Here is a 26875-nt window from a genome sequence, read left to right on the forward strand (position 1 = left end):
GAATGTTAACTTACAGTAGGTATATCCCTTGCTTTATCCCAGAGAGATTTGAGGCAGTTGATACTTAGTTGTTTTTTGTTTGTTTTTTAATTTTAAGTGACAGTTAAGGGCTTCCTTTTTTTCTTTCCCTTTTTTATTTATTTATTTTTTTCTTTTGATCATGCCATGGCACATAGAGTTCCCAGGCCAGGGATCAGATCTGAGCAGAAGTTGCAACCTATGCTGCAGCTGCGGCAACACTGGGTTCTTTAACCCTCTGTGCTGGGCCAGGGATCAAACCTGCGTTCTGGTGCTGCAGAGATGCCACCAATCCTGTTGTGCCACAGCGGTTACGTCTTTTTTTTTTTTTTCCCCCTTTTAGGGCTTCTTTATCTTATTTTCCTTGCTCCAATTTATAAGACTGAAGACATGAACACTCCTAGGTTTAGGAGACTGTGCCCACGTTTGGGAAGTATAAGGATGTTTTCATAACACATGGGGCATGTAGGAAAACATGTTGTCACTGTATTATTGCTGAATATTCTCCCGTGAACACACTGAACACATTTTATGTATTTTTCATCATGTTATGATTCCTGTTTAATCATTTCCCACCTTTTATATTTGGTTAGTTAGGGGTATTCTCATCTGTACTTTTTACACGTAGTATTTGACATTGAAGATTAATTTTTGTGTGTTTCTGAGGTTATGCATATATCCTTTACAGCACTTTCAAATTTAACCTAATTCATTTGACTTTCATGATGCCTATATTTATTTTCAAAGGAGCTTTTGTATACCCCTGACTTTTAGATTGTTATTAAACTACAAGTTAGAATGGAATCAAGGTAAAAACTGGGAAAGCACTCATTTGAAAGTCATAAATATTGAATGTATGCAAAAGCCTGTCATTTTAACTGAATGAAATCCTTCCTTGTGATTAATTTCAGAAATTATCGAAAGAAAATGCTTGATTTAAAATACCTTTCGTGTTAGAGAGTTAAAATTATTGCCAGTTTTTATTCTTGTTTCTTTCTTTATTGCTAATCAAAGAGTGGCTAGTATAAAATCTTTCATTGCCCACTTTTATCTAACCACAGAAACATTAACCAATAGATAAGAGTTTGTAAGTACTGACTGTTCATTCTAAACAATCCTACCTAAAAAGTAATCTCTTGTGTAATTTGCATTTGAGTAGCATTTGAAATGTGTTTTCTAACATTGGTTTCATTGTTCATATTCCCATATAAAGGTAATCCTTTCAAATTCAAATGAACCTGCTGGAGGACAAATCCTTCCTGAGAAACAAATGCACCTATGTATGATGAATAGAGCTTTTGAATGGGGACATGGTCAAGTCAGTCAGAATATATTTGATACTTAATGAACCTTGGAAAATAGAGTTTTAATCATAACTAGGACATTTGAATGAGAACTATCAAATGTACTTAAGCTGTGATGGAGAGAGAGTGTGCATTTTCTTGTAGCAGAAACTCACTCTTTTGGAAATCAGCTTTCCTGTCCTATTAGCCACCTAAGTGAAATACCACTGTGCCACCACGTATAATAATAAATTGATGTGTGTTTCAGAAAAATCGCTGTCCAGGAGTCCATGTGTTTGTATGTTTTCTCACATTCTGGCTCTGGACATGGTTCAACAGTTTCCCACCCTTGTCTGAGCTCTTTGTGACAGATCCCATCTCTCCTAGTTCTCCATGCAGGCTGTCCCTGAGATGTGTGCCTAGCACATATTTGCTCTTATTCTTACTCTTAGTATCACTAGGCTTTTATTGCCCAGTGGGAGATTTGGATCATCGAAAACAATGTTTAAATTACCTTTGCTTTATTAATAGGTAGTGCTTGAAGTTGTATATCTTATATCTGTTTTTGAGTTTTATTCCTATTATTTTGTCTTAAAGCATATTTTTTTCTTTAAGCCTATTTTAAATCAACATACAGCTCTTATTTATAAATGTACTAATTGTAGGAGTTCTCATTGTGGCTCAGCAGGTTAAGAACCCAACATAGTGTCCATGAGGATGAGGGTTGCCTTGCTCCGTGGATTAAGGATCCGGCATTGCCGTCAGCTGCAATGTAGGTCGCAGAGGAAGCTCAGATCAGGTGTTGCTATGGCTATGGTGTAGGCCCCAGCTATAGCTCCAATTCGACCCCAGCCCAGGAACTTCCATATGCTGTGGGTGTGGCCATAAAAAGAAAAATAAATGAACTAATTTTAAAAGTCAGTTTTAGTTTATTATTTTCATAAATTTGATAGTATTCTCCTGCTTATGCATTTAATCAATCAAACTTCTCTACACATGTCAGGTTATAATTACCAAACTAGTAAATTTCATTCTAAGTCAACACTCTAATAAGACAAATTTGTGATTCCAGCAAATATAATCTTCCTAAACACCAGGCAACTTCTGTAATCTAATAAATCTGCTTATAAATGCAGAAATTAATATTTTTAAGAATTCTAAATGGTCTGGATAAATAATATGTAAAATTGTGCAGTCACTTTGAGAGGTCTTTCTACATTGGTATAAAGTCCAGTTATCAAAACTACACTTGTTTTTGGTCATTTTTACCCATTCTTGGAGATTCAGATTTGCTTGCCTGAACAGAATCAGCCTTGTGTTTTAAAGTCAGGACTATGGCATATGCCACCAGTAAAAGAAACTCTGACTAATAGAAGCACAGGATTGAAGGCATCTCTTAGCACTAAGCTCGCCATTGCTGTGGAGTGGACTTCTTGATATTGCCAATTTGTGTGTGTGCGAGGCTTTCTAGGCATTTTTCAATCCAACGTGCAATGAAGAACCTTTCCAGGTCCTTGACAGTTGATCTTTTTTTGCATGCAATTTTGAACAATCCACTACTACATCAAGGCCTAAAATTTATTACTGGACCTTTGAATCTCTAGCTCAGGCTGTAATTTTACCCCTTTCTCTTTTGTCATGTGTCTTATCAACCACTGTTTTTCTAGTGATTTAATGACTTTATGCTCAGCAATATTTCAGACTCAAACCCCCATGGTCCTCTTAAGAGGAGCATCATGTTTTCTTCATAGTGATATGTCTAGAGTTTTGTTTCAGTTCAAAATTATATTCTAGTGATTGTGAATTTCTCAAACCACTTTCTAAAGCCTTGAATAAATCATGTGAGCTCATCATGTTACAAGTTCATCAGCTTATATCGTACTTATGTTTACCCCTTCTACCATTTTTCTACCCCTCATCTTGTTTTTCTGAGATCTGTGTCTATTTTTGACACTGGACTTTCCCCTAAAGTGGCATTATGTCAATTTTAGTCCATAACTTCTCTCACAGTTTGGTGTCTGAGACCAGTACCAGCCTTGGTAATTTAAACTGATTCTTTTTATCTTAAATTATTCCTGTTATCCTTTGGAAACTCAGTTTTGCTGGGAATGTGTTTGAGGTTTTGAACTATGGAAGATAATAATGAAGCATAGAGTCGTCAAATAGAAAATTCAGGTTAAAAAAAATGGTTTTGAATGTCAGCCATTGGAAGTAGCCATGTGTGTGCTTTCCCTGAAAACCCTAAAAGCAACAGTCAGAACCATCTCCTAAATTAGGGCCAAACTGTAAATATACAGAGAATATATGCCATGCAATGAAGACTGAAACCATACTATGAGTAAAGAGTAATGTGACTCTTTACAAGCCTAACATGGAAAGTCTCTCTACTTCGTGGTTACTCTTAATTGACCATTTTCAGAATATAATTGCCATCAATGAGAATAGCATAATTCAGTAGAGAAGGAAAATTTGATTCGTCTCTATGAAAAAATCATCAAGTTAAAAATCTAGAGCATTGGTCAGTAATAGGACGTTAAATCCATAGATACTTTTCTGATTGTATATATACCATATTATCCTTTTATTGAAATTAGAAGACTTTTGAAATGAATTTATTTTGAGAGTAATTACAAAACAGATATCATTCAATTAAGATTAGAACTGCAGTTTCTAGGTGGCTCGGTGGCTTAAGGATGCAGCTTTGTCACTACTGTGGCTCGGGTCATTACTGTGGCACAGATTCAGTCCCTGGCCCGGGAACTTCCACACGATGCAGGTACAGATATATATATACAATCACATATATACACACTATATATATACACACATATATACACTAAACTGTTCCTCAAGCCATGCTATTGAAAATAGAATTCTGCCATTTGAGCCTGTTTTTCAAAGAAACACATTCTCTTTCTTGAGATACCTTTTCTGTCCTGAGATTTCCATTGTGGGACTAGTTGTTAACAGAGGCAGAGGAGAGGCAGTTTCCTTTTTTCTAGGCTTTCTTTCTCTGGCATCCTCTGTTGGTGCCCTGAACCTTGTCCCCTCTCACATGTACTTATTGTGTGACCGCTTTTCAGCTGGTTCTACCCTAAGCCCAGAGAAACTGGGGATTGTGAATGGAGAGGCTTTTAGTTCTCATTCTCTCACGCAATACGGTTCAATACTATTCCGTTATATACCAACTTTATTCCAGGTATTGTGAATAAGAAAAAGTAAGTTCTTTCAAATGATGTTTCTGCTAATGAAAATCACTCCTAGGCTATGTCATGGTAAAATCACCTAACTTCCATGTGCTCATATACAAAAGCAAAGGGACTGGACCAGAAGGTACTTTTAAAATATCCCAACAACTCTAAATTTCTACCACTGTGTGTTTCAGTGGCTTTCCCCATGTGTGACTAGACAATGTGTTCTCACCAGCAACACACAGAAAAAGTGACCTCATTCCTCTTAACCTGGGCAGTTGCCATCTCTCACGAATGTTTCAGAGCGTCTTAGTGCTGTTAAGATAGTTTAGTTCTGGAAGTTCTCAGATGTCCCTAGGTTACCTCCTCCTCCTTCACTGCATTCTCCCCAAGGCCTCTGATTAAACACAGTTCTTTTTCCATCACTAAGACCCATCAGCAAGAGGGTCAGAGCTCAAGACCTCTTCAAGGACAGAACAGAAGGAAAGAACAGTCTGGGCTACGGCTGTGGAGAGTGAACTACTCTTCCTTTAGGGAGAAGAGAAAGGGTCCGGCGGGATCCACGAGTGCCAGTAAACATACTTTTTTTTTTTTCTCCTGTTTCTTTCAAGCCACATATAGTATGATATGAGTTGTCTGTGATAGGGGCCTTTTAATCTGAAATGGTAGATTAGAAATGTCAATTTGAAGTTAAAGACAAGTGTTGCTTTTTTTTTGGTCAACCCTGAGAATGTACTGTAAGGCCAAGTAGATTACATCTATAAGGAAGTGCTGGGTTTTTAATTACTAGGAAATTGAAGGTACAAGGACTTTTGCTTTGTTAGCTGTGGGGAAGACTATTCTTTCTTACTTTCTTTTTTTTTTCCTCGTGGCTATTTGAATTCTGTTGTGATTAATAGCTTTTGTGCTACTGAATTGCCTTATGGAAACTTTACTTAGGTTTTGATAAAAACTTTAGCCCTGCATCATTTCTAGAGGGGGAAAAATAAGGTTAACTTTTGACGAAATAAGTTCTTTAAGTTAGCCTATCTTCTGCTTTACCACCGTAGGCCAAATATCATTAATATTATGGGATTTCAATTCCTGGGAATTTGTGATATTGTATCTGCATACCCCTCTGGTCCTCTCCAGAGAGATATAGGGCTGGGGTAAGGGTCCTGGGAGAAGCTACCAGAAGTAGCTCCTGTTAGCCTTGTAGAAGTCATCAGAGAGGGTGCTTGAGCAAGCCGGGTACAAACCAGTCATTGGTATGCCATGAATCGAGAAGCGTGTATTGGATGCCTGCTGTGGGCCCTGATTCAGCAGTCCCTATTTCATAGGGATGGGTATACTCTTCTCTCTGCTGCAGCAGGAGTACTTGCCCTCTACTCAAGGAGAATTATGATAAATTATCAGCCTTTAATGGTGTCGTCTTAGTAAGAATCCCCTCCATTGATTTTTCATTTGAACTTGGTAGGAGTTGCCAGTTTTTCTTTTTTATACAATAGAGATCTGTTTTCATTGAATTCTCCTTAGCACTGACATGGTAAGTATAGTAACCCCTTCATGGCTTTGGAAGGCTGCAGGGTTTCCTGTTTGTCCCTGCCTTCCCTCAGAAGCACCACTCCAACATCGTGTCACTGGGAGATGTAGCCTGTTTAAGGCACGTTGCCCTCTTCTCCTCGGACCTCAGCAGAAACCGCTGGGTGCTTACATGAAGGCGCTGTTGATTAGTAGTCTGTTAAGGTGGCCATGAACAGGCATTCCCACTACTGCCCTTCGCTGCCTTTTTATATGAATTGACAAGTCAGTAGCCAGAAAACTGTATATATTTCAGTGAAGCAAGGAAAAGCTAGGTCTGTGGGATCACCTTTATTTCATTTGGTGCTTTTTACCAGAGAAAAATATTTTAGTTATACATCATTAAATCAGCATCAGCCAGGTTATGCTGTGGTCTCAGAGACGTACCATAATCAAGGTTCATCTCTTAATCAGGCTATTTCCCCATTCAGGTCAACTGTGATTCTCTTAACTCTAAAACCCAAGCTCATGGAGTAGCCTCTGTCGGTAACATTGCTGATCTTGTGCCAGAGGGTAAAAAGAAAATGACAGGCTTCTACACCCCAGTGCTTTGTGGCTGCTGCATAATGACGTTTGCTATTTCCATTCATATTTCATTGGCTAGTCATATCATATACCAGGCTTGTCCTCGGGGGAGCCCAGAAACATAATCTTCCTGCAGGAAGGGGCAACAAGTACGAGTGAACAATAATCCCAGGCTACTGCACTCTGTTCAGTTCCAGGGGCAGATGTGTTTGTCCATTGTGATTTATTCTCATTCACTGAGAGCATATGGACAGGTTTCTTTTTTTTTTGCCTTTATAGGGCCACACCCATGACATATAGAAGTTCCTAGGCTAGGCGTCAAAATCGGAGCTACAGCCACCGGCCACAGCCACAGCCACAGCCACAGCCACACCAGATCCGAGCCAAGACACATCTGCAACCTACACCACAGCTCACAGCAACACAGGGTCCTTAACGCACTGAGCGAAGCCACGTCTTCATGGTTGGGTTCATTACCACCACGCAAGAGGGGGAACTCTGGGGTGTGTATCTTAATATCCAACTTCTGGTCTCTTTCTTGGCCAGCTAGATGCACAGGGCCTGAGTGGTTTATGCCTGATCTGCATTTATTTAAAGAAATAGATCACTACTCTGGCCCCTATTGTTTTTTCACCTTTTAAAGTTTTATTGAAGTATAGTTGATTGACAATGTGGTAATGCTTTCTGCTGTACAGCAGAGTGATTCAGTTATAGATGTATCCATTTTTTTTCAGGTTCTCTTCCCACAGACTATCAGGTAGTGTTCCCTGTGCTATACGTCAGGTTCCCATTGACCACCCATTCCACATACTATAGTGTAATATGCCAATCCTAAAGCCCCAGGTATTTTTAAAGTGAGTAATGTAGTGTGCCTCTGAAAAATGACATTCCTGGAAGGTAGTACATCAAGCCCTAGTGACTTCAGCCATGCCCTAAGAATACTTTGTTCTTGTGATTTGCATATGTAGATTTTATATTTTTCTGTAGCCAATAATGATGATGATGATGACAGCCAACACTTCTGTAGCACTTAATATATTCCAAGCACTATTGTAGGAGCTTTGCAAATGTTACTTCATCTGTGAATAGCCCTATGCAGACAATACTACCATTATCCTTATTGTGTAGAGGAATAAAAGGAAACTGAGGCAGAGAGAGGTTAAAACTATGCCTGGTAATACAGCTGGTAAGTGGGAGAGTTACTACCTACTGCCTCTTTCATTTGGTCAGCATTAGTTGCTGACTTTTTTTTTTCCTTTAAATCATTTCTTCTCTTTCTCAGCAATGTATGAATAGGCACATGGAGAAGGAAACTAGCATTTGATTAGGTTTGTTCCATTGTTAGGAGTTTGTCAGTGCTTCATGTGGCTTTGTCTTCATCTTACAACAGCCCGTTACATTTTATTCTTCTTTCCTTCTTTTCATAAATGAAAGGACTAGAGTTCATAAAAATTAGTGGGCACACTTCCCTCACAGAACCGTAAATACTAGAGCTGAAATCCAGCCCCAAGTTTGCCTGGCTCTTAACATGGTTCCTCTGCACCATGGAACCTCCCCATACTCTCTCAGGCAATAGCAAAGGATAAAACAAAACAAAAATATATGGCTGTTTTTGCCAACACAGTATATTCTTTCACCTGTCTGAACTGATTGATGGTGTTTTATTTACTCATGTGAAGAGAGCTAAAACTTAAGATCCAGGGAGTTCTTATTGTGACTCAGAGGGTTATGAACTTAATTAGTATCCTTGAGGATGCAGGGTCCATCCTGGCCTCACTCAGTGGGTTATGGATCCAGCGTTGCTGTGAGCTGTGGTATAGGTCGTAGACATGGCTCGGATCTGGCATTGCTGTGGCTGTGGCGTAGGCCAGCAGTTGCAGCTCTGATTCAACCCCTAGCCTGGAAACTTCCATATGCCGCAGGTGTGGCCCTAAAAAGCAAAAGCGAAAACCAAACACACAAGCAAAAAACAAGGTCCATGGGACATATCAAGACAGTGGCACCCATGGAATGACCTGGCAGACTGAATATCTGTAAGATTTTATTCTTCATAATGAGCCTGTGATATTAGGATAGAATGGGATATCACTGCCAAATATCCCAGTATAGCTTCAAGATAGAGCCTGGTTATTGTTTATTTTTCTCAAAATGGATACTTAAACTCTGTTTTTGAATATTATAGTTACCTTTATTCATTTAGCTAAGAGCAGGTTTTATAGAAATTTTTAAAAAATGGTTTTCTCTTTAATCTTGTTTATTGAAAAGTGGAAAAATGTGACCTCAAGTACCAAATGTTATAAATGTCAGCAACTTGTAGTTTTAATTAATATAAAATGCTGAGTCATATAGTAGTTATATTTTTAGTTTTTTAGAAACCTCTATACTGTTTTCCATAGTGGCTGCACCAATTTACAGTCCCACCAACTGTGTACAAAAGTTCCCGTTTCTCCACATCCTCACCAACACTTGCTGTTTGTCTTCTTTTTTGCTGTATGTCTTTTTTTCTTATAGGTGGGAGGTGATATATCATTGTAGAACCTTTAGTTTTTGGAGTTCTTGTTTCTCATCTCAGATTTCTCAAACCTTTTAGTCATTTTCAGTGAATTTCTATGTCTGGGATTTCTTCAGTCTTTTGTGCTTTCCTGGCACTTTAAAAAACCTTTTTTAGCATAATGTTTATATATGTGTGTGTGTGTGTGTGTGTGTGTGTGTGTCTGTGGATTTGTGTAGTTAACATGGATTGTTTAATCTATCATCTTTAAATGGAAATCATTTTTTTGTTTGTTTGAATTGTCTTCATTTATTATTATTTGGGAATATTAAGGAATATTGTATATCCACCACATGTGATAAAAATTTTCACCATAGTGCCAAAAATTTTTGAATCTTTCCTCTGGGTGTTATTTGGTATTCTTAAATTTTGAATATGATACAAAATGCAATAAAATAGAACGCTGAGCTTGAATTCAGGAGATCTAAGTTAAAATGTGGCTGTAGACCTTAAAACAAAGAAAAGCAAAGTTTTCAGCAGCCTAATGAATCATCTTAAGATTGCAAAACTTGGAGTTCCCATCATGGCTCAGTGGTTAACGAATCCGACTAAGAACCATGAGGTTGCAGGTTCGATCCCTGGCTTTGCTCAGTGGGTTAAGGATCTGGCATTGCCGTGAGCTGTGGTGTAGGTTGCAGATGAGGCTTGGATCCTGCGTTGCTGTGGCTCTGGCGTAGGCTGGTGGCTGCAGCTCCAATTCGACCCCTAGCCTGGGAACCTCTACATGCCGTGGGAGCGGCCCAAGAAATGGCAAAAAGACAAAAATTAAAAAAAAAAAAAAGATTGCAAAACTTTCTCTCTACCTCATAATGTTTCTTTTGAGAATCTCATGGGAAAAGTTATGTGAGTAGCTTTGTAATGAACAGTGAAAGTTTATTGTTACTGCATTTGCTTTTATCATCTGGACCATACATGGTAAGGGGTAATGCTAATTTTAGGGAAACTGGATGGGATCAATTTAACATGTTACTTTCTGTGAAAGATCTGTGTTTCTAACTAAGCAAGTTGATATGGGAACCTCCCTCTTTAACTTCTACACCCAAATAAAAATTCAGATGCTAACCAAAATATTTGATAAGTTTGGTAACAACCTCTCTGCAATCAAGCCATGAAATAACAGAGTTCACGGAAGCAGGAGTGTTAAGTTCAGCATAATCACCTCATATAATTTTTCTTTTCCTTTCAGTGTACTTAAATGAAGCAGGTTTCAACTTTGTGAGAAAATGCATTCAAGCTGTGGAAACAAGAGGTCAGTGTTGCCTAATGGGTACATCATTACTGTTGTGTGGTCCCTTCTCATATGGAAATTGCTCAGAAAACAAGGTTATACTTCGTTATTAGCAGGAGATTAATTTTGAGAGATATGTGAATTAGAAATTATACCAACATGTTGGAGTTCCTATTGTGGCTCAGTGGTAACCAATCCGACTAGTGTCTGTGAAGACTCGGATTCAATCATATTGGCCCACTCAGTGGGTTAGGGATCTGGCTTTGCTGTGAGCTGTAATGTGGGTCACAGACATGGCTCTGATCCTGTATTTGCTCTGGCTGTGCTGTAGGCCGGCAACTGCAGTTCCCACTTGACCCCTAGCCAGGGAACTTCCCATATGCTGCAGGTACAGCCCTAAAAATGAAATGAAATGAAATAAAATAAACATGTCAGTAGCTATTCTTTGAACTTTAGTTTACCAAATTAAACCATACTGCAAACATACTTTTTAATGAATTTTCATAATATAGCCTGACTTTACGTCTTACTGATGGACTCTGTATTATTATTATTATTATTATTATTTTCAAGCTTTAGGAAGGGAAGATTCCTAAGGAGCTTGGATTCAGCTCTCCTCCTTCCCTATCTTATCTCCCTTAGTGATTTTAGTCATTTTCACAGTGTCAGTACCTTTCCTCATTCTGGTCGTGACCTCTGTCCTGAAGTCCTCTCTACTGGCCTTCCACTCCCAGGAACACTTGTCTAAAACAAAACCTCCTACTGGGCTTTGGAGTTCTGTAAATTTAGATTCAGATTTTGGTGCTGCCACTTTGAAGTTTTAAGAAGTGAATCTGAATCTGTCTCCTCACCTTTAAAATGACTCTATCAATTCCATCAGACTGTTCAACATGCAAGACTCCACGTCTAAGGAAACAGAATATGAGAAATACTGAGCATCCCTTCCCATCATGGATGCTTCTTTGTATTCAGATAGTGGTGAACAGGCAGGTGTACTTTGCTACTTTGAAGCTCTTCATAGACCTTCAAATCACTGTTCAGTGTCTGCTCTGAGAAATACATAGCTGATGGAGTTTCCAGGGTAGCTTTGCTAGAGTTAGACTACAAAATTGGATACATAGCTTTCAAATTTTGTATAGGCATACATCTGAGTTTTTTTTTTAACAGTCTGTACTTGGAAAGCTGTGTCTTAAGCCATTTTCTTGTGATTTTTTTTCTTCTCATTAGGCATCACCATTTTAGGTCTCTACCGAATAGGAGGTGTGAACTCCAAAGTTCAGAAGCTCATGAATACCACATTTTGTAAGTGTTGGGTGAAGCTGGTTACTTACTTAATTTTTGCATTCTAATAGAAAAATCCAAACCATAGGTTTCTTTGAGATATAAATTATTGCTTGTCTTTGAGTACTTTCAAGTCATATTTAAAATTAATATTTGTATTCAGTTTTTAGTGTTGAATTATAACAGATGAACAATTAGAATTTTAGAGGTATCCCTTTTTATAATATTATAATTGATAATTATCTAGAAGTACAATAAGATTTATGGATGCCACAATTCAGATTACCTGACTTGGAATCTTAATTCAGCCAGTTAAAAGCATTGTGACCTTGAGTAATTTGCTTAACCTCTCTGTGCCTTCACCTCCTCGTTTGTAAAACAGGGGTAATAATGATACTGGCCTCCTTAAGAATTGTAAGGATTTGATACGTTTATCCACATAAAGCACTTAGGAGCACGCCTGGCACATAGTGAGTGTGCTGTGATGTTAGCAGTTAGCAAACATCTGATTTGAAAAGCTATATTCCATAAGAAATCTTTGAGATTCAGTGTCAGAGTGAGCTTTGCACCACCACAGGTATAGAGCCATCCTAAAATTAACTCCACTGGCATGCTAAGAAATAAATGCCTCTCTCTCTATGTTTGTGTCTGTTTTCTTAATGGTGCCAGTGTTATTTTGGATTGCACCAGGTAAACATCTTATTTTCTTTTCAGCTCCCAAATCCCCTCCTGATATGGACATCGATATTGAACTGTGGGATAATAAAACAATAACAAGTGGGCTGAAAAACTACCTCAGGTGAGGTGGGCTCAACCCCCGCTGCTCTGCTTTCATCTCTCGGGCACCCCCTTGGGCAGTCACCATGGACTCCAGGGAGCTCCGTTCATGAGCTTCACTCCTTAGTGCAGTTCCTTTACCTAAGAAATAGTACAGGGTGGCAACAGTTATGTTTACAGTTCTGGAACCACAGTTTACATGTGGTTGTCCAAATCATAAGCTTAAAGGCTGCAATATTTTATGACTACTGAATCATTTCTGTATCATAGTAGATTTGAATTAGAATTTTATCCTTGTTTTTTTTTTTCTTTTCTTTTTTATTACTCAAATGAATTTATCACATCTGTAGTTTTATAATGATCATAACAATCCAATTTCACAGGATTTCCATCCCACAACCCAAGTACATCCCCCCACCCCCCAAACTGTCTCCTCCGGAGACCATAAGTTTTTCAATGTCTGTGAGTCAGCATCTGTTCTGCAAAGAAGTTCAGTCTGTCCTTTTTTCAGATTCCACATGTCAGTGAAAGCATTTGATGTTGGTGTCTCATTGTATGGCTGATTTCACTTAGCATGATAATTTCTAGGTCCATCCATGTTGCTAAAAATGCTGGTATTTCATTCCTTTTTATGACTACTGAATAATTTCTGTATCATAGTAGATTTGAATTAGAATTTTATCCTTGGGTTTCTTATTAAAAAAAAAATGTTGAAACTGAAAGTTGTTTGTTTTTAACTGTTACCTCCACCTTTGAGAGGAATTTTGCTCCTATAGGCTGTGGTTCTTACAAAGTAAAAGAATAGTCTCCCAGCTTCTGCCTTTAATATAGATAGTCATGGCAGTATTTTAGTGCTAAGGGGCATTGGTATCTTTGAGGTCTGCATTGTAGAACTACCTGCAGCCTCTCTGCTAGGACTTTATCCTACCTAATTCTTAAAGAAGCACTGAAAGTTCAAGGGAAATCAGAAGATACTGCTGTTCTGAAGTTTGTCTCATTCTTTATTGTAGGTGCCTTGCAGAACCACTGATGACTTACAAATTACACAAAGATTTTATTGTTGCTGTTAGTAAGTACATTTCTACTGAATGCATTATAATTGATGTGGTTTTATGCTATGTTAGAGGTAAAGTTTAAACCGGCTAGTTAACATTTTCCTAAGAAATTGTCCTGTAATAACTTACAGGATGGTTATAAGAAATCACAGAATGGAGTTCCCATTGTAGCTCAGTGGGTTAAGTACCTGACACTGTCTCTGAGGATGCTGGTTCGATCCCTGGCCTTGCCCAGTGGGTTAAGGATTCGGCATTGCTGCAAGCTGCAGTTGTAGGTCCCAGATGCAGCTGAGATTCAGCATTGCTTTGGCTATGGCATAGGCCTCAGCTGTAGCTCTGAGTTGACCCCTGGCCCTGGGACTTCCATATGCCATGGATGCAGTCATACAAAGGAAAAAAAAAAAATACCCCCCCAAATAAATAAATAAATAAATAAAAATAAAAATATCAGAATGTACTAAAATATTTTACTTCATAAGACCTCATTGGGGTGACAAGTATGGTGTGATTATAAAGAGCTGTGAAGGATTATTCTCATTACATTTTACTTGATTGATGCATTTCTTACAAGAGCAACTTTTGCGTTAGTCAAGACTACAAATACATCTAGTTGGTTAGGCCACCACCTCTACCATACACGTACCCACATGCTACATTCCTAAATCTGGAGAAAGAGTCAGATATTTTTGGCAGGCGACGAGTGCTTCCATCAATCCCCTTTCTCTCATACTATAGTTGTTGACGCTGATCACCTATCTGTGTTGTTTCTTTAGATCTGTGACTGCCCTAATGTGATATGAATAGATAGCTTTAATTCAAGATTGTGGGGAGAAGGGGAAGAGGCCAGTGAAAATCATGAAACCTGAAAAGTTAGGAGTGTGTTCCTATAAAATATTGAGCTCAGAGCTCCAGGTCGCCATCTGAGCCCATCACAGCAACTTGGAGCAGTTAGGAGTTGGCATTTCATTGTTAAAATATATGAGGTATGGCTGTAACAAGAGTATTTTGCACAATCCAAGAAAGAAATCGGCTGCCCTCATTTGTTACCATACATTGTAATGTCACAGGAAATGTTGTCTACTGATAAAAGTGTCAGATAAAGTTGAGTGACCTTGGTTTCCAGCCCAGCATACATGATTGACCACATGATCTCAGAAACATCTACGCTACTTTGAAAGCTCAGCACTCTCAGTTGCTCATTAGAGAAACTGGACTTTGTAAGGAGAGCAAGACCTTAGAAAATATATAATCCAGCCTCATTTTATTAACTAGAAAATCAGAACCTAGAGTGGGCAAGTGACTTTGTCCAAAGACGCTAGTAAATTCATGGCAATATCAGGCCTACAGGCTAGCTTTTTTGACTCTTAACCTAGAATACTTTCTTATAAAAGTTTTGTTTCATAACTACTAGTGTTTGAATCCACTTAGCTGGAATGGCTCAATGAGCTGGTTGTATTTTTTAAAAAATTTTTATTAAAATATAGTTGATTTACAGTGTTATGTTAGTCTTAGATACACAGTAGAGTGATTGTTATACTTATTATATATATTTATATGCATATAAACTCTCATCTTACATTATAGTTATTATATTATACCCATTGTAGGTTATTACAAGATATTAAGAGCTGGTTGTTTTGATGCAAACATCTGGTCACAAGATTTTTTTTTTCTTCACTTAATATGGCAAATAATGATCATATTATTCACTACCATGATAATTAAAATATGTCTTATACATAAAAATTCTCTTTTGTCTGAGTCAAGGATAATAAAATTAGATATTGTTTGGAATTACCTGGCTTCAGGTAAGAGAAACCCCCCTCAGGGAAAAGGAAAAATTCCTCAGAGATCAAGGGGAGTCTCTCGAAACCCCTTGGCAGAGGATGGGTCATGCCTTCCATGGCCTGAAATCAGAGACTTCAGATTTGAGAACAGACTTTTCTCTGCCTACCCTCCCCCACACTTTCTGGAGGCTCTCTCACTTCTCCTTTTGGCTGCATATCTGCCTCGTTCTTAGCTACTCTTCCAGACAGATTTTCTTGGCTGTGGACCACATCTGGTCATGATCTGCCTGATTTTACATGATCTGCCTTTTCACATAACCAGCAGTTAGATCCAGAGCTTTGATGTCTCCATTCCTGCTCCTGAGAGAAACTTGACATTTGGCCCAGCCAGAGCCAGGCCCTTCCCTCACCTTATGTTCCAATAGCTACTACTCCCAGAATAGATAAGGGTCCTTTAATTATAAATCCTATGTGTTGGGCACTTCCTGGAAAAAGGGCTTGGAGGGTGGGCGGTCATCCCAGAATTTGTTTATTGGAGTAAGAGAATATTAAATAGATTCCCTCTGAATCTATTTCTGAATAGATTGAAGCATGAGAAGTGTCTCTAGCAGACCTTGTCAGCATCTTGGCTTTTGCCTTGCTGATTAGACTTGCTTTAGAGGATTTTTTGCTTTTCACATTTACCATTGTCAGTGTGGGCTTAAAATCTACTGGGCCTTTGTGCAATAATCCTGACTCCTCAGAAAAATAACTCCCTGCTGTCCTTGAATCTATAAAATTCGGAAAGGAATGCCTGCTTCCTCTGGTCTGATGGAGTCACTTGGAGGTTTCAATGTGATAAAGTGTATTATAGTGTCTAGTGCATTAAACCATTTGCAATAACTGTGATCACTCACATTGCTAAAGGTTTTATTCAATTGTTGTGTAGCAAAACCCAAGGAGGAGATGAATTATGGTTGTATGGAAGTATACAGTTCAGGGGCTAAGAGCATAGATCTGGGCTAGATAGAATTGGGTTTCTTTAACTTCTCTACTAATCTCAGACCATGGACAAGTTACTCAATGTCTCTAAGCCTTAGGAAATAATAGTGATAATATTTACACGTGAAGCATTGCTTATAAGGCATGAGGGGTGGAAGTGGTTATGATGTTTAAATTACTAACGTTTATTCACACATTTTAATACAGTTAAAATTTAAATATTTGCAACCTTTTTTATGTTACAGAATCTGATGACCAAAACTACCGGGTAGAGGCTGTACATGCATTGGTGCACAAATTGCCAGAAAAAAACAGAGAGATGCTGGACATCTTAATAAAGCACCTGGTCAAGTAATTCTCTGACTTGTATTGTTCACTTAATTTCTTGTTTTACATGTTCAGCTTTTAAACTTAAGCATGTTCATGTCTTTTTAAAGGATGTGATGGAACTTTTAACATTGCTGTTATAATCAGAGTCCATGAATGTAAAAACGATGTGGCAGTTTGTTTTTATGATATATCTATGTGTGTGCACTTATGTATGTTTATGATAGGCAAATAATTAATCCTTGCAACCGTTATACTAATGATGGTTTAGTATAAATTACCTGTCAACTTTAAAATATATGAAAGAGTATATAGTTCTTTCCCAACTCTTTCAGATGCCTTGTAAGCCCTAAGTTTGAAATCCAGTTTTCTCTTCTTCTAGGGTCAACAAATTCTGCTGGGTCAAACTGCCCCTCTCCTGTTAGCTTCCTTTTCCAGATTTATAGTATCTCTTGGTCTTTGAAGATTTTTCTGACTCTGCACTTAACCTGTGTATTAAAAACTCTCAGAGTTCCTGCCATGGCTCAGTGGAAATGAATCTGACTAGCATCCTTGGGGACGCAGGTTCAATCTCTGGCCTTGCTCAGTGGGTTGGGAATCAGGCATTGGCATGAGCTGTGGTATAGGTCACAAATGTGGCTCGGATCTGGCGTTGCTGTGAGTGTGCTGTAGGCCAGTGGCTATAGCTCTGATTTGACCCCTAGCCTGGGAACCTCCATATGCCATGGATGCAGCCCTAAAAAGACAGAAAGACAAAAAAAAAGAAAAAACTATCTATAGATATAGTATTAATCAAGTTTCTCCAGAGAAACAGAATCAATAGGATGGTGTGTGTCTGTGCATATATTCATATATATAAGAGAGTGATTGATTGCAAGGAATGGACTACACAATAGTGGAAGTTGATTTGAGGGCAAGCTGGAGACCAAAAAAGAGTTGATGTTGAAGCTCGAATCCAAAGCAGATCCTTCTAGAGGCAGACTCTTTCTTCCTCAGGGAAATGGTATCTTTTACTCTAAGACCTTCAGCTGATGTTGAAGGAGGCCCACCCACGTTATGGAGTCTCCTTTACTCAAAGTCTGCTGATTCAAATGTTAATGTCATCTAAAAAAGTACCTTCACAAAAACATCTAGCATTATGTTTAACCAAATATCTGGGTACTGTGGCCTAGCAAATTTGACATATACCATTAATCATCACTGATTTATCTTGATTCTCTCTCTCTCTCTGTCTCTCTCTCTCTCTCTCACACACACACACGCTCCAGAAGTTTTTAGCCATGCCACTAGAAACAAAAGCCCAAATTCAGGTTTTTAAACTTACTTAAGAATTCCTTTATAGACTCATTTACAAAGAGAAACATTTTTTTTGTGTCAGTGAGTACCAGGATCCACAATCAAATGATTAATCCTTCCTTGTTTTCTGCAAAAAGTAACCCAATTTATGCTAATTTGAGCCATGCACATTTGAGATAGTGCTGTATATCAATCAATCTAATCCAAACTTGCAGGATTTTAGATAATATGAATCTGCTCTCCCTGAAATAAGGAGGAACTCCACTAAGAATGACATCATTTCAAGTTCATTATTATCTATTGCCCATGTCAGCACCTCTTTTAGCTAACAAACAAGGCCTTACTATCCTCAGTCAGAATAACATCGTCTTGAGCTAAGTTTTTGAGTTGTGAACCTCTTCATGAAACGTAATTACGCTGTATTTAGTGGCCATTCATCTGCTGTTTTCAAGCTAGTTTTTTTAGCAAAGACCTTTCAAATGTACTTTTAAAATTTCATGAATGTCACATAAAATGTTTTTGCTTAATTATCCAGAATATCAGATAAACACAGCCTTTACTTTTAATTGCGAATTTGATACAGGAAGTAGCAGAGTAGGTTATCTGGCCACTGAAGAGTACTTAAAATTCTTTTGCGCAACCTTCACCACCCTTCCTGGCTCTTTCTGGAACCTATGAAAGGTCCACCTCCACTGACTGAGCAGCGGCAGTGGAATGTGTGCCCACATCACCAATGACTTAAGTAAACTACCAACAACTAATAACACTCTTGGTCCCTAGATACCTTATTGGCTTAAGACCAGTGGCCTGCCTTGGTCACTGGCCTAAAGGAACAATGACTGACTCTAAATCTCCACTAATTAGCTCTGAGACATGATATAAATCATTGATTTCTTTCCGACAATACTTTGTCTTTAAAACAAGGGCATCTATGGTCTCTTCTCTGACTCAAATTTTAATACTAAAAGTGCAGCTGGGTATCTGCTTCATTCACAAGTTGAAGAAATGAGATACAGAACTGGCCGAAACATGGGACGATAGGGATCTCTATCAGCTCACTAGCCCAGCAGAAGGGAAATTCAGTGAAGAAGAAATTGGCAATCAAAATATTTCATCTTTTGAATAATGTAGCCATCAACTCTCCTTTTCAAAACAGACCGGTTCTGTATGATTTCTAAATTTATTTCCAGTCAGCTTAATATTCTCTCACATTCTAGCTTACATATCCTACCAGGAACTCTTACATTTTAACAACAGTGGCTAGAGCCAGTTTAATTACAGGGAAGAATGTGGTTTTAAGATCATATTTTATTTAATTTAACTCATTTCATTATCTCAACACTGCTGTGAAGGTTGTTATACTTTGTAGATGAGGGAACCGAAGCCTAGAGAAAGAGATTAAATAACTTGGCTGATTGCACCCAGCTTCCAAGTTAGAAGGACCTAAGCTTTAAATTCAGACAGACTCCACTGCCTTTACAGACAAACTAGTAGATTCTCTAATACATATTAAGCAATTAGTAGGTAATATTTGGTTATATAAAAAGGAAACTTGGAATTAAATTCTCAGCTAGTGCTCTCTGGGGCACAAGGGGAAAATTCAGTCAATGGGACAGTGAGCTCTTCCTGCCCTGTGCCAAAAGTCGCATGGATAATGCAGAATCCTGGATTCCTTGTAAGATTTTAGTTTTGCTTCTAGAATGGAATTAGAGTGCATGCTTTGTTGTGTTCCTTGCTAGAAATTTACAGTCTAACAACCTGGCTGGGATTGAGATAGAAAAGGCAGTAGTTTACCTAGAAGACTAGTTAAATAAATGAGATTTCCTTTTAAGAATTTATCCAATTGCCAAATTAAGTTCATTAACTAGTCAGAGTCATTTTTGAGAGTTCACTGGGGTTCCTTTGCTAAGGTCAGTAACATCAGAGGCTTTTCATTTCATTTTCGTTTTCAAACCAGCACTTGTGCTAGCATGTCTCCTTGTCTTACTGTTTGCCTAGCACAGTGCTCAGCACTATCGTGACACTCAGGGAAGTTTTGGATGGATGGATGGATGGATAGATGTTTGGATAGATGGATGGGTTGATTGGTGGAAAGTAGGATGGGAACATGTCCTGGCCTATCATCTTATGTGGAGAGCTGAGGGAAACTCTTGACTTATGTCAGGACACCTGTTTTGAAACAAAATCTCTGTCCCTAATTTGCTGTGTCCTCACGTACATCATTTTTACTTTAAGAGCTGCTTTTTAAAAAGTCTATACAGGAGGAAAATTTGACTTCCTGGAAGGGTTAAGTGCAATATAATCTATGAAAATGCCTGGCAGTAGGTTCTCAATTAATATGTCTGGTGAATCCCAAAGTGATTACAGCCAGTCTACTCTTAATCATCTGTTCTAGCAAGTACCAAACAGCTGATAATCTCTCTAGGCCACTTGCACTTGATTTAGGAAATCAAGATTTTTTTTTTTCCTTCAACAGATGGACCATTGTAATTATGTCTTACTTGGGCTAACGTTAACTTTTTATATCTTTTTAGACTAGACCCACTAATGCTGGTTGGGGGTGGCCAAACCTGACTATTTGGGAAAATTAATCTATAGTGGCATATTTATATTTTATGCCATAAATTTGGTGGATGAGAACATTTCACATTATTGAACATATAACTTAAAATATTTTTGTTACTCTTATTTGCAGAGTGTCACTACATAGCCAACAAAATCTCATGACTGTCTCAAATCTTGGGGTCATATTTGGTCCAACTCTAATGAGAGCACAGGAAGAAACTGTGGCTGCCATGATGAATATTAAATTTCAGAATATCGTTGTTGAAATTCTGATAGAGCACTATGAAAAGGTAGGCTGAATTTTCACTTGAAAGTGTAAAATCTTATCTTCCTTCTAAGAAGGAATTTTGCCTTTGTGTCATCTAGGATCTTAATAGTGTGATCTTAAATTCCTATGTGGTGTCAGTCTTGTAAATTTTGTATAAATTACCTCTTCATGAGGACTTTGATTTTTTTTTTTTCTTGTTCATCATTTAAGTGCTTCTCAATAAATCCTCTAGGTAGATTCTATGTCATTTGCTTGTCAACATTCTTTTCTTTAGTATGTATGTAGTTATTTTTTTGCTCATACTCAAAGAATACTTTAGAATCACTTGGTTAAGTCTATTTTAGCTTTTTTCATCTCTTTGGAATTAGACTCTCATTATACAGCAGACCTAATATTCTAAATAAAAGAAAAAAAATTCAGGGAAGTCTTGAAATCCTTTCTATATCCAGTTCCAACAGAGGCTTTTTTAAAAAAGAGTCTGATCTTAGAATAACTATGAAAGTGAGAAATTGGGGAGGCCAAATTGATTGGATTATTAAGCAAATTCAGCCACCGAAAGTGTAAACATTGTGATCCATTTATGTCTGCTCTAGGCTTTATGAGAGAATGGCTGTGCCTCTCTTTTTCCCTGGTTCCTTTTCAGTGCCTGTAGAAGCATATCCTTCATGCCTATCTAAGACCATAAATGCTTTCACAACCCTGCATTTTGTGTCTGTGTTCAGACCTCTGTGGGCAGCTCGTCACATTCCTTGACAGCTCAGGGCCCCAGGCGTGAGTGCCCCAGCAACTTCTCCTGAGAAGCAAGGGGCTTCTCAGCTGGGGAATGATACAGAACGAGCCCCTTCCCATCAGATTATGTTCCACATGGAGGGGAGAGAGAATATAACAGTAAAAAGAATCAGTGTGTCTTGACAGAGACATTTGTTAATATTTGACACCTTCCTTAAAATTATTGGCAACTCTGAGCTTCACTGTTAGGGAATGGGGAAAAAGAAAAAAGAAAACCTAGGGAAACAGCATTACTCAGTATAAATGGGAAAGAAAGTTATAATTCCTCCAGGATGTTTATTTTTATACTAAGTATCTCTTGTCATGTGACTGATTAAGTAGCATAGAGTTGTAAGATTTTTATAATTTTAAAAATGTATTTGTTGATGGTCAGATTCACCCTTCTATTGACCTCATTCCATTTTTCTTCTATGTAGATTTTTCATACTGCCCCAGACCCAAGCATTCCTCTTCCTCAGCCTCAGTCTCGATCTGGATCCCGAAGGACACGTGCCATCTGCCTGTCCACAGGCTCCCGGAAGCCCAGAGGGAGGTATACTCCATGCTTGGCAGAGCCCGATAGTAAGTGCATCTGCCCCAGGGAGATACTTTCTCCCTTAATTCAGCTTTATCACACCTTCGTGGTAATTGGGTAGAAAGAGACGTTCTTATGGATGCTATCTCCCCAGCACCTGCCCCCCCCCCATTTACATATTCTCTGTCAAGACAGCTGGAAGGTACCTTGGGCTAGCAGATTCATTACTACTACAAAGGGAAAAAATAGTTTGCTCAGTGCCCTTTTTCCTTGTAACTGTGATGAAGTACATCGGGTACTGCTTTGTAGCAGGTTTTGTCCTGTTGTCAAAGTGTGAGAGAAGAAAGCAAGAGAAAGCCTGGCTGAGGCAGTCACTTTCTTTCTTCCTTTCACATTATGTTCTTAAAGCATCATCTCTTGGGTGTCAAAGTGCCTGGAAGAGAGAAAAGAAATAAAAAGAGAATCTACATCACACATTATCACTAACTTACTTTTCTCAGCCAAGTCCTGCCATAAGGTGGACTGCAACTTGGGCCCAAAGCCTGTGTCAAACTGTGGCCATTTTCTTTGTATTTTATACTCTCAATCCTCCCCGCACCCCAGTTTTCCTCCCAATCAGTATTTAATAGAAAACACTATTTTTTAATTTATGTATAGTATTTGAATACTTTATTATAATTTCTCTAATTTGTTTTCTTAGACCTTACTTTTAGGAACATTGAAAAATACCCCCAGGTAAATATCTAGTTTTCTTACATTGCTTTATTTTAAAGAAAAGGAAAAAAATCCTTTCTTTAAAAATTATAAGCAGTTGTTAATTTGCAGCTGACATTTCATGGTGCCTTTGAATAAAAAGGACTCAGATACATTGTAACTCAGAATCAACTAAGATCATAAAAATGAAAGAAAGCAGAAACATCTCAATATTTCCCCCTTTCCATTGGTTTCTTATAGTATCATCATCCAGGACTCTTTATTTTTCTTACTTTTGAGTCCTATTTCAGAAGCACATTTTGTCTGTGTTCAAGTCAACACTCTAATGTTTCAAGTAACATTATTTCATAGGGGCAGGCCACAAAGAAAACCTCTCCTTGAATAATTTTTTTTTTTTCAGGGCCACACCCGCAGCTTATGGAGGTTCCCAGGCTAGGGGTCTAATTGGAGATATAGCTGCCAGCCTGCGCCACAGCCACAGCAATGCAGGATCCAAGCCACATCTGTGACCTACACCATAGCTCACAGCAACATTAGATCCTTAACCCACTGAGCGAGGCCAGGGATTGAACCCGCAACCTCATGGTTCCTAGTCGGATTCGTTTCCGCCACGCCACAACAGGAACTCCCCTTGAATAATATTGAACAATTCTGGGGAGTACCCTGGTGGTCTGGTGGTTAGAATTCTGATGCTTTCGCTGCTGTGGCTCAGGTTCAATCCTTGGTCTGGGAACTCAGATCCCACATCAAGCCTCTGCGCACTGTGGCCAAAAAATTTTTAAAAATAAATAAAAATGTGTTCACCAAGTTCAAATTCATATTTTAAAGCTTTCCTCAGAACAGAGGACAGTTCTGCATACCAGATAAAGACCTACCACTTCCGTAGGGTCAGTGGTCTCACAAAGAGCTGGTCTTCTTTTCTGCCCCCACCCCCGCCCTTGCTCAGGTGACTCCTATAGCAGCAGCCCGGACAGCACACCCATGGGAAGCATCGAGTCACTTTCCTCCCACTCCTCTGAACAAAACAGCACGACAAAGTCTGCTTCCTGCCAGCCCAGGGAGAAGTCTGGGGGGATTCCTTGGATTGCATCCCCATCACCTTCCAACGGACAGAAAAGTCTTGGTCTCTGGACAACTAGTCCTGAGTCAAGTTCTAGAGAAGATGCAACCAAAACAGATGTAGAATCAGATTGCCAGAGTGTTGCCTCAGTCACTAGCCCAGGGGATGTGTCCCCACCCATAGACCTGGCCAAGAAAGGGCCATATGGGCTTTCAGGACTGAAAAGAGCCTCAGCTTCCTCTCTGAGATCCATCTCTGCAACTGAAGGTAAGCCAGCAGGGAGCCTGGTGACATCATTGTCTCTATGTCACCTGCTGGATTCAGGAGGGAAAAATTAATAGTGAAGAGACAGACAATGCTTATCTGCTTTGTTCCTGAGCTAGGATTTTTAAAACTCCTGCGTGCTGTGACTTTTCCCTGTATCTTTCCATCTCTGTGAGATGATGTCTTTGTAATTACTGTAGATTGTGATCTCCCTGAGTGATGGGCTGCTGTGCTCAAAGAACATTCTGTACCTTCTCATTTGGACTCAGAGAAAAATGCTTCCTTTTGTTATGCGCATGCACTGTGTTACTGCTATTATTTTGTCTAATAGCACCTTGCCTGTTTTCTTGGGCTTTCTTTTTAGGAAACAAGAGCTACAGTGGATCCATTCAAAGCTTAACTTCTATAGGTTCCAAAGAGACGCCCAAAGTGCCACCAAACCCAGACCTGCCTCCAAAAATGTGCAGTAGGTTAAGGCTGGACACTGCCTCCAGCAATGGCTACCAGCGACCTGGCTCCGTGTAAGTGGGAGAGCAGTTGTTTGGTATTTGCAGTGTCTCCCAGGGACACACAGAGATTGAATATGTGCACAGGAAACCTTAGGATTCCCTCAGCCGAAGGCTCATCTGTAGAGTGGGTACAGTCAACTTCTGCAGGACCCTATTCTTTTCTACAAGTGATATGAAAGTTAGTGTGCTTAGGATAGACGTGAAATCTCACAGGACATGCTTTGGGTACTTTTCTTAGAAGCAGAGCTATAGCTTAATTTAAAGATACAAAAATAGATGCATATACATTTAGAATGGATAAGCAATGAGGTCCTTCTCTATAGCACAGAGAACTATATCCAGTCACTTGTGATAGAACATGATTGAAGGTAATATGAGAAAAAGAATTCACACACACACATATATGACTGGGTCATTTTGCTGTACAGCAGAAATTGACAGACTATTGTAAATCAACTATAATAAAAACAATTTTTTTGAAGAAAACGTGTATAATATTGTGGTTTTAGGCTTTGAACCTAGATGCCCACCTATAAAAGCTAAGTATCTACCACTCAGCTACGAGCCCTGCCCACATACCCACCCCGCCCTGTCTTTGCTGGAAATACAATTGCTTTCTTGCTGGTGAGGGTTGTCTATCATATGTCTCCCCTACCTGAGTATTCACCAATTTAAATGACTCATAGAGAACAAGGAGCATGAAAGGCAAAAGGATGTGCTTCTAATCAGAAGAATTGACCCAGAAGTATAAAGGCTGATAGGGTAGAGTGTATAGAGGAGAATGGAAAGGGGGTCAAGAAGAGAAAATGTGAGGCTAGGTAAACAAGGGAACAGGATGCAAAGAGGATAGTTGTGGGGTTTTTTTGGTCGTTTTTGTTTTTGTTTTGCTTTTTAGGAACCCACCCACGGCATATGGAAGTTCCAGGCTAGGGGTTGAATCAGAGCAATAGCTGCCAGTCTACACCACAGCCACAGCAACATGGGATCCGAGTTGTGTTTGCGACCTACACCGTAGCTCACAGCAACACTGGATCCCCAACCCACTGAGCAAGGCCCGGGATCCAACCCGCATCCTCATGGATACTATTTGAATTTCTTTCCACTGCGCAACAGCGGGAACTCCGAGGAGTTTTTTTCCCTTTCCCGTATTTTTCTGACTTCTGCTGAGCTTTTCCAAATGCTGTATGAGCTATTAGTGAGTGTCTTTATGTATATTATTCCTTTCAAAGTCCAGTGTCTTTTTTGCAGTTCTCCCAAACCTTGTTTGGGGGATGATTAGAACTAATACTGGAAAATCAGGGGAAAAGTCCACACACTCTCAGGTAGTAAGTGGCAGAGGTGGCATTCTAACCTGCGGTCCTCTGTCTTGAGGCGGTGCTGTGTCTATTACCCATTTTTAATATGGTGGTATTCCTGACATTTTACTGATTCATTGAAAGCCAGTAAGGTATTCTATTAAGTCTGTTTCCATAAGAACAGTGTCTCAAATTCATTCCTCCATCCCTTACCAAAGGACAAGAACCTTTGGTTTCAGAGTATGTTTCACGTATGTTTTCTATCTTGGTCAAGAGATGCAGAATGGATGGATATATTTGTGAATCTGTCTGTGCCCCAGTGTGTATAGTTCCAGCCCTGAAGGGAAATTAAGTTTAAAGCCAAATATGTCAAGGGAGATAGGATAATATAAACTCTGTCCTTTGTGAGGGAAAGAAAAGAGCTTATATTTTGTGATTTTAATGATAAAGTAGAAATTAAATTGTAGAGTGCATGTTCTATATTAGGTGTCAAATGCTCTTTCAGTTTATCAAATGGTGCAGCTTTGGGAGAAACGTTTGTCCATTAAAGACATAAGATAGATTTTAAAAATCTAGTTTAAGATGTAATTTTAAAAATCTTGTAATCTCTTTTTAGTAAATCTAGAAGCTTTTCTGATTACCTAGGGTGTTTTCATTCTTTTCACTCTACCCATTAGTCTTACCTTTTCAAATAGATGCCTTTCTCTGCTCATGATTTGAAACGGAATTTGAATTTGCAAATTTATTTATGGGCCGTATTTTCACTTTATAGGAAATGTTTTCAAATATTTTAAAACTACATGAAACAATTTTAGATGTAGTTTTGTCTTAACAGAATAAAAAACAGTTCTTTTGTCTTGTTGGTATGGTCTTCCCTTGTGGCTCCACAGGAGTCAATAATATTACTTCCAGGAGCAGAGTGGTGAGAAAAAAAATCTTCCTTTTACCCCTTCCCTAGCTTTTGGAGGTACAAAAAATGAGCCCAGTAAGATCCTCAGAGGAGGTAGCTTTAGGCGTCTTACAGTCTGATACTAAGT

At 38.8% G+C, this 26875-nt stretch overlaps 1 protein-coding gene across 1 annotated transcript in view; it reads left to right on the top strand.

The window, feature by feature from the left end:
• ARHGAP42 (Rho GTPase activating protein 42) overlaps positions 1–26875 on the top strand; it is a 279431-nt gene that overhangs the window by 238190 nt on the left and 14366 nt on the right. The window contains exons 13-21 of the mRNA XM_047751861.1: positions 10315–10377; positions 11584–11658; positions 12352–12436; positions 13425–13483; positions 16483–16588; positions 20556–20715; positions 21899–22043; positions 23657–24037; positions 24399–24555. Of these exons, the coding sequence (XP_047607817.1) occupies positions 10315–10377; positions 11584–11658; positions 12352–12436; positions 13425–13483; positions 16483–16588; positions 20556–20715; positions 21899–22043; positions 23657–24037; positions 24399–24555 (1231 nt within the window). The remainder of the gene's footprint in view (positions 1–10314; positions 10378–11583; positions 11659–12351; positions 12437–13424; positions 13484–16482; positions 16589–20555; positions 20716–21898; positions 22044–23656; positions 24038–24398; positions 24556–26875) is intronic.

Source organism: Phacochoerus africanus, chromosome 11 (assembly GCF_016906955.1).
Source record: "Phacochoerus africanus isolate WHEZ1 chromosome 11, ROS_Pafr_v1, whole genome shotgun sequence".
Lineage (NCBI taxonomy): Eukaryota > Metazoa > Chordata > Mammalia > Artiodactyla > Suidae > Phacochoerus > Phacochoerus africanus.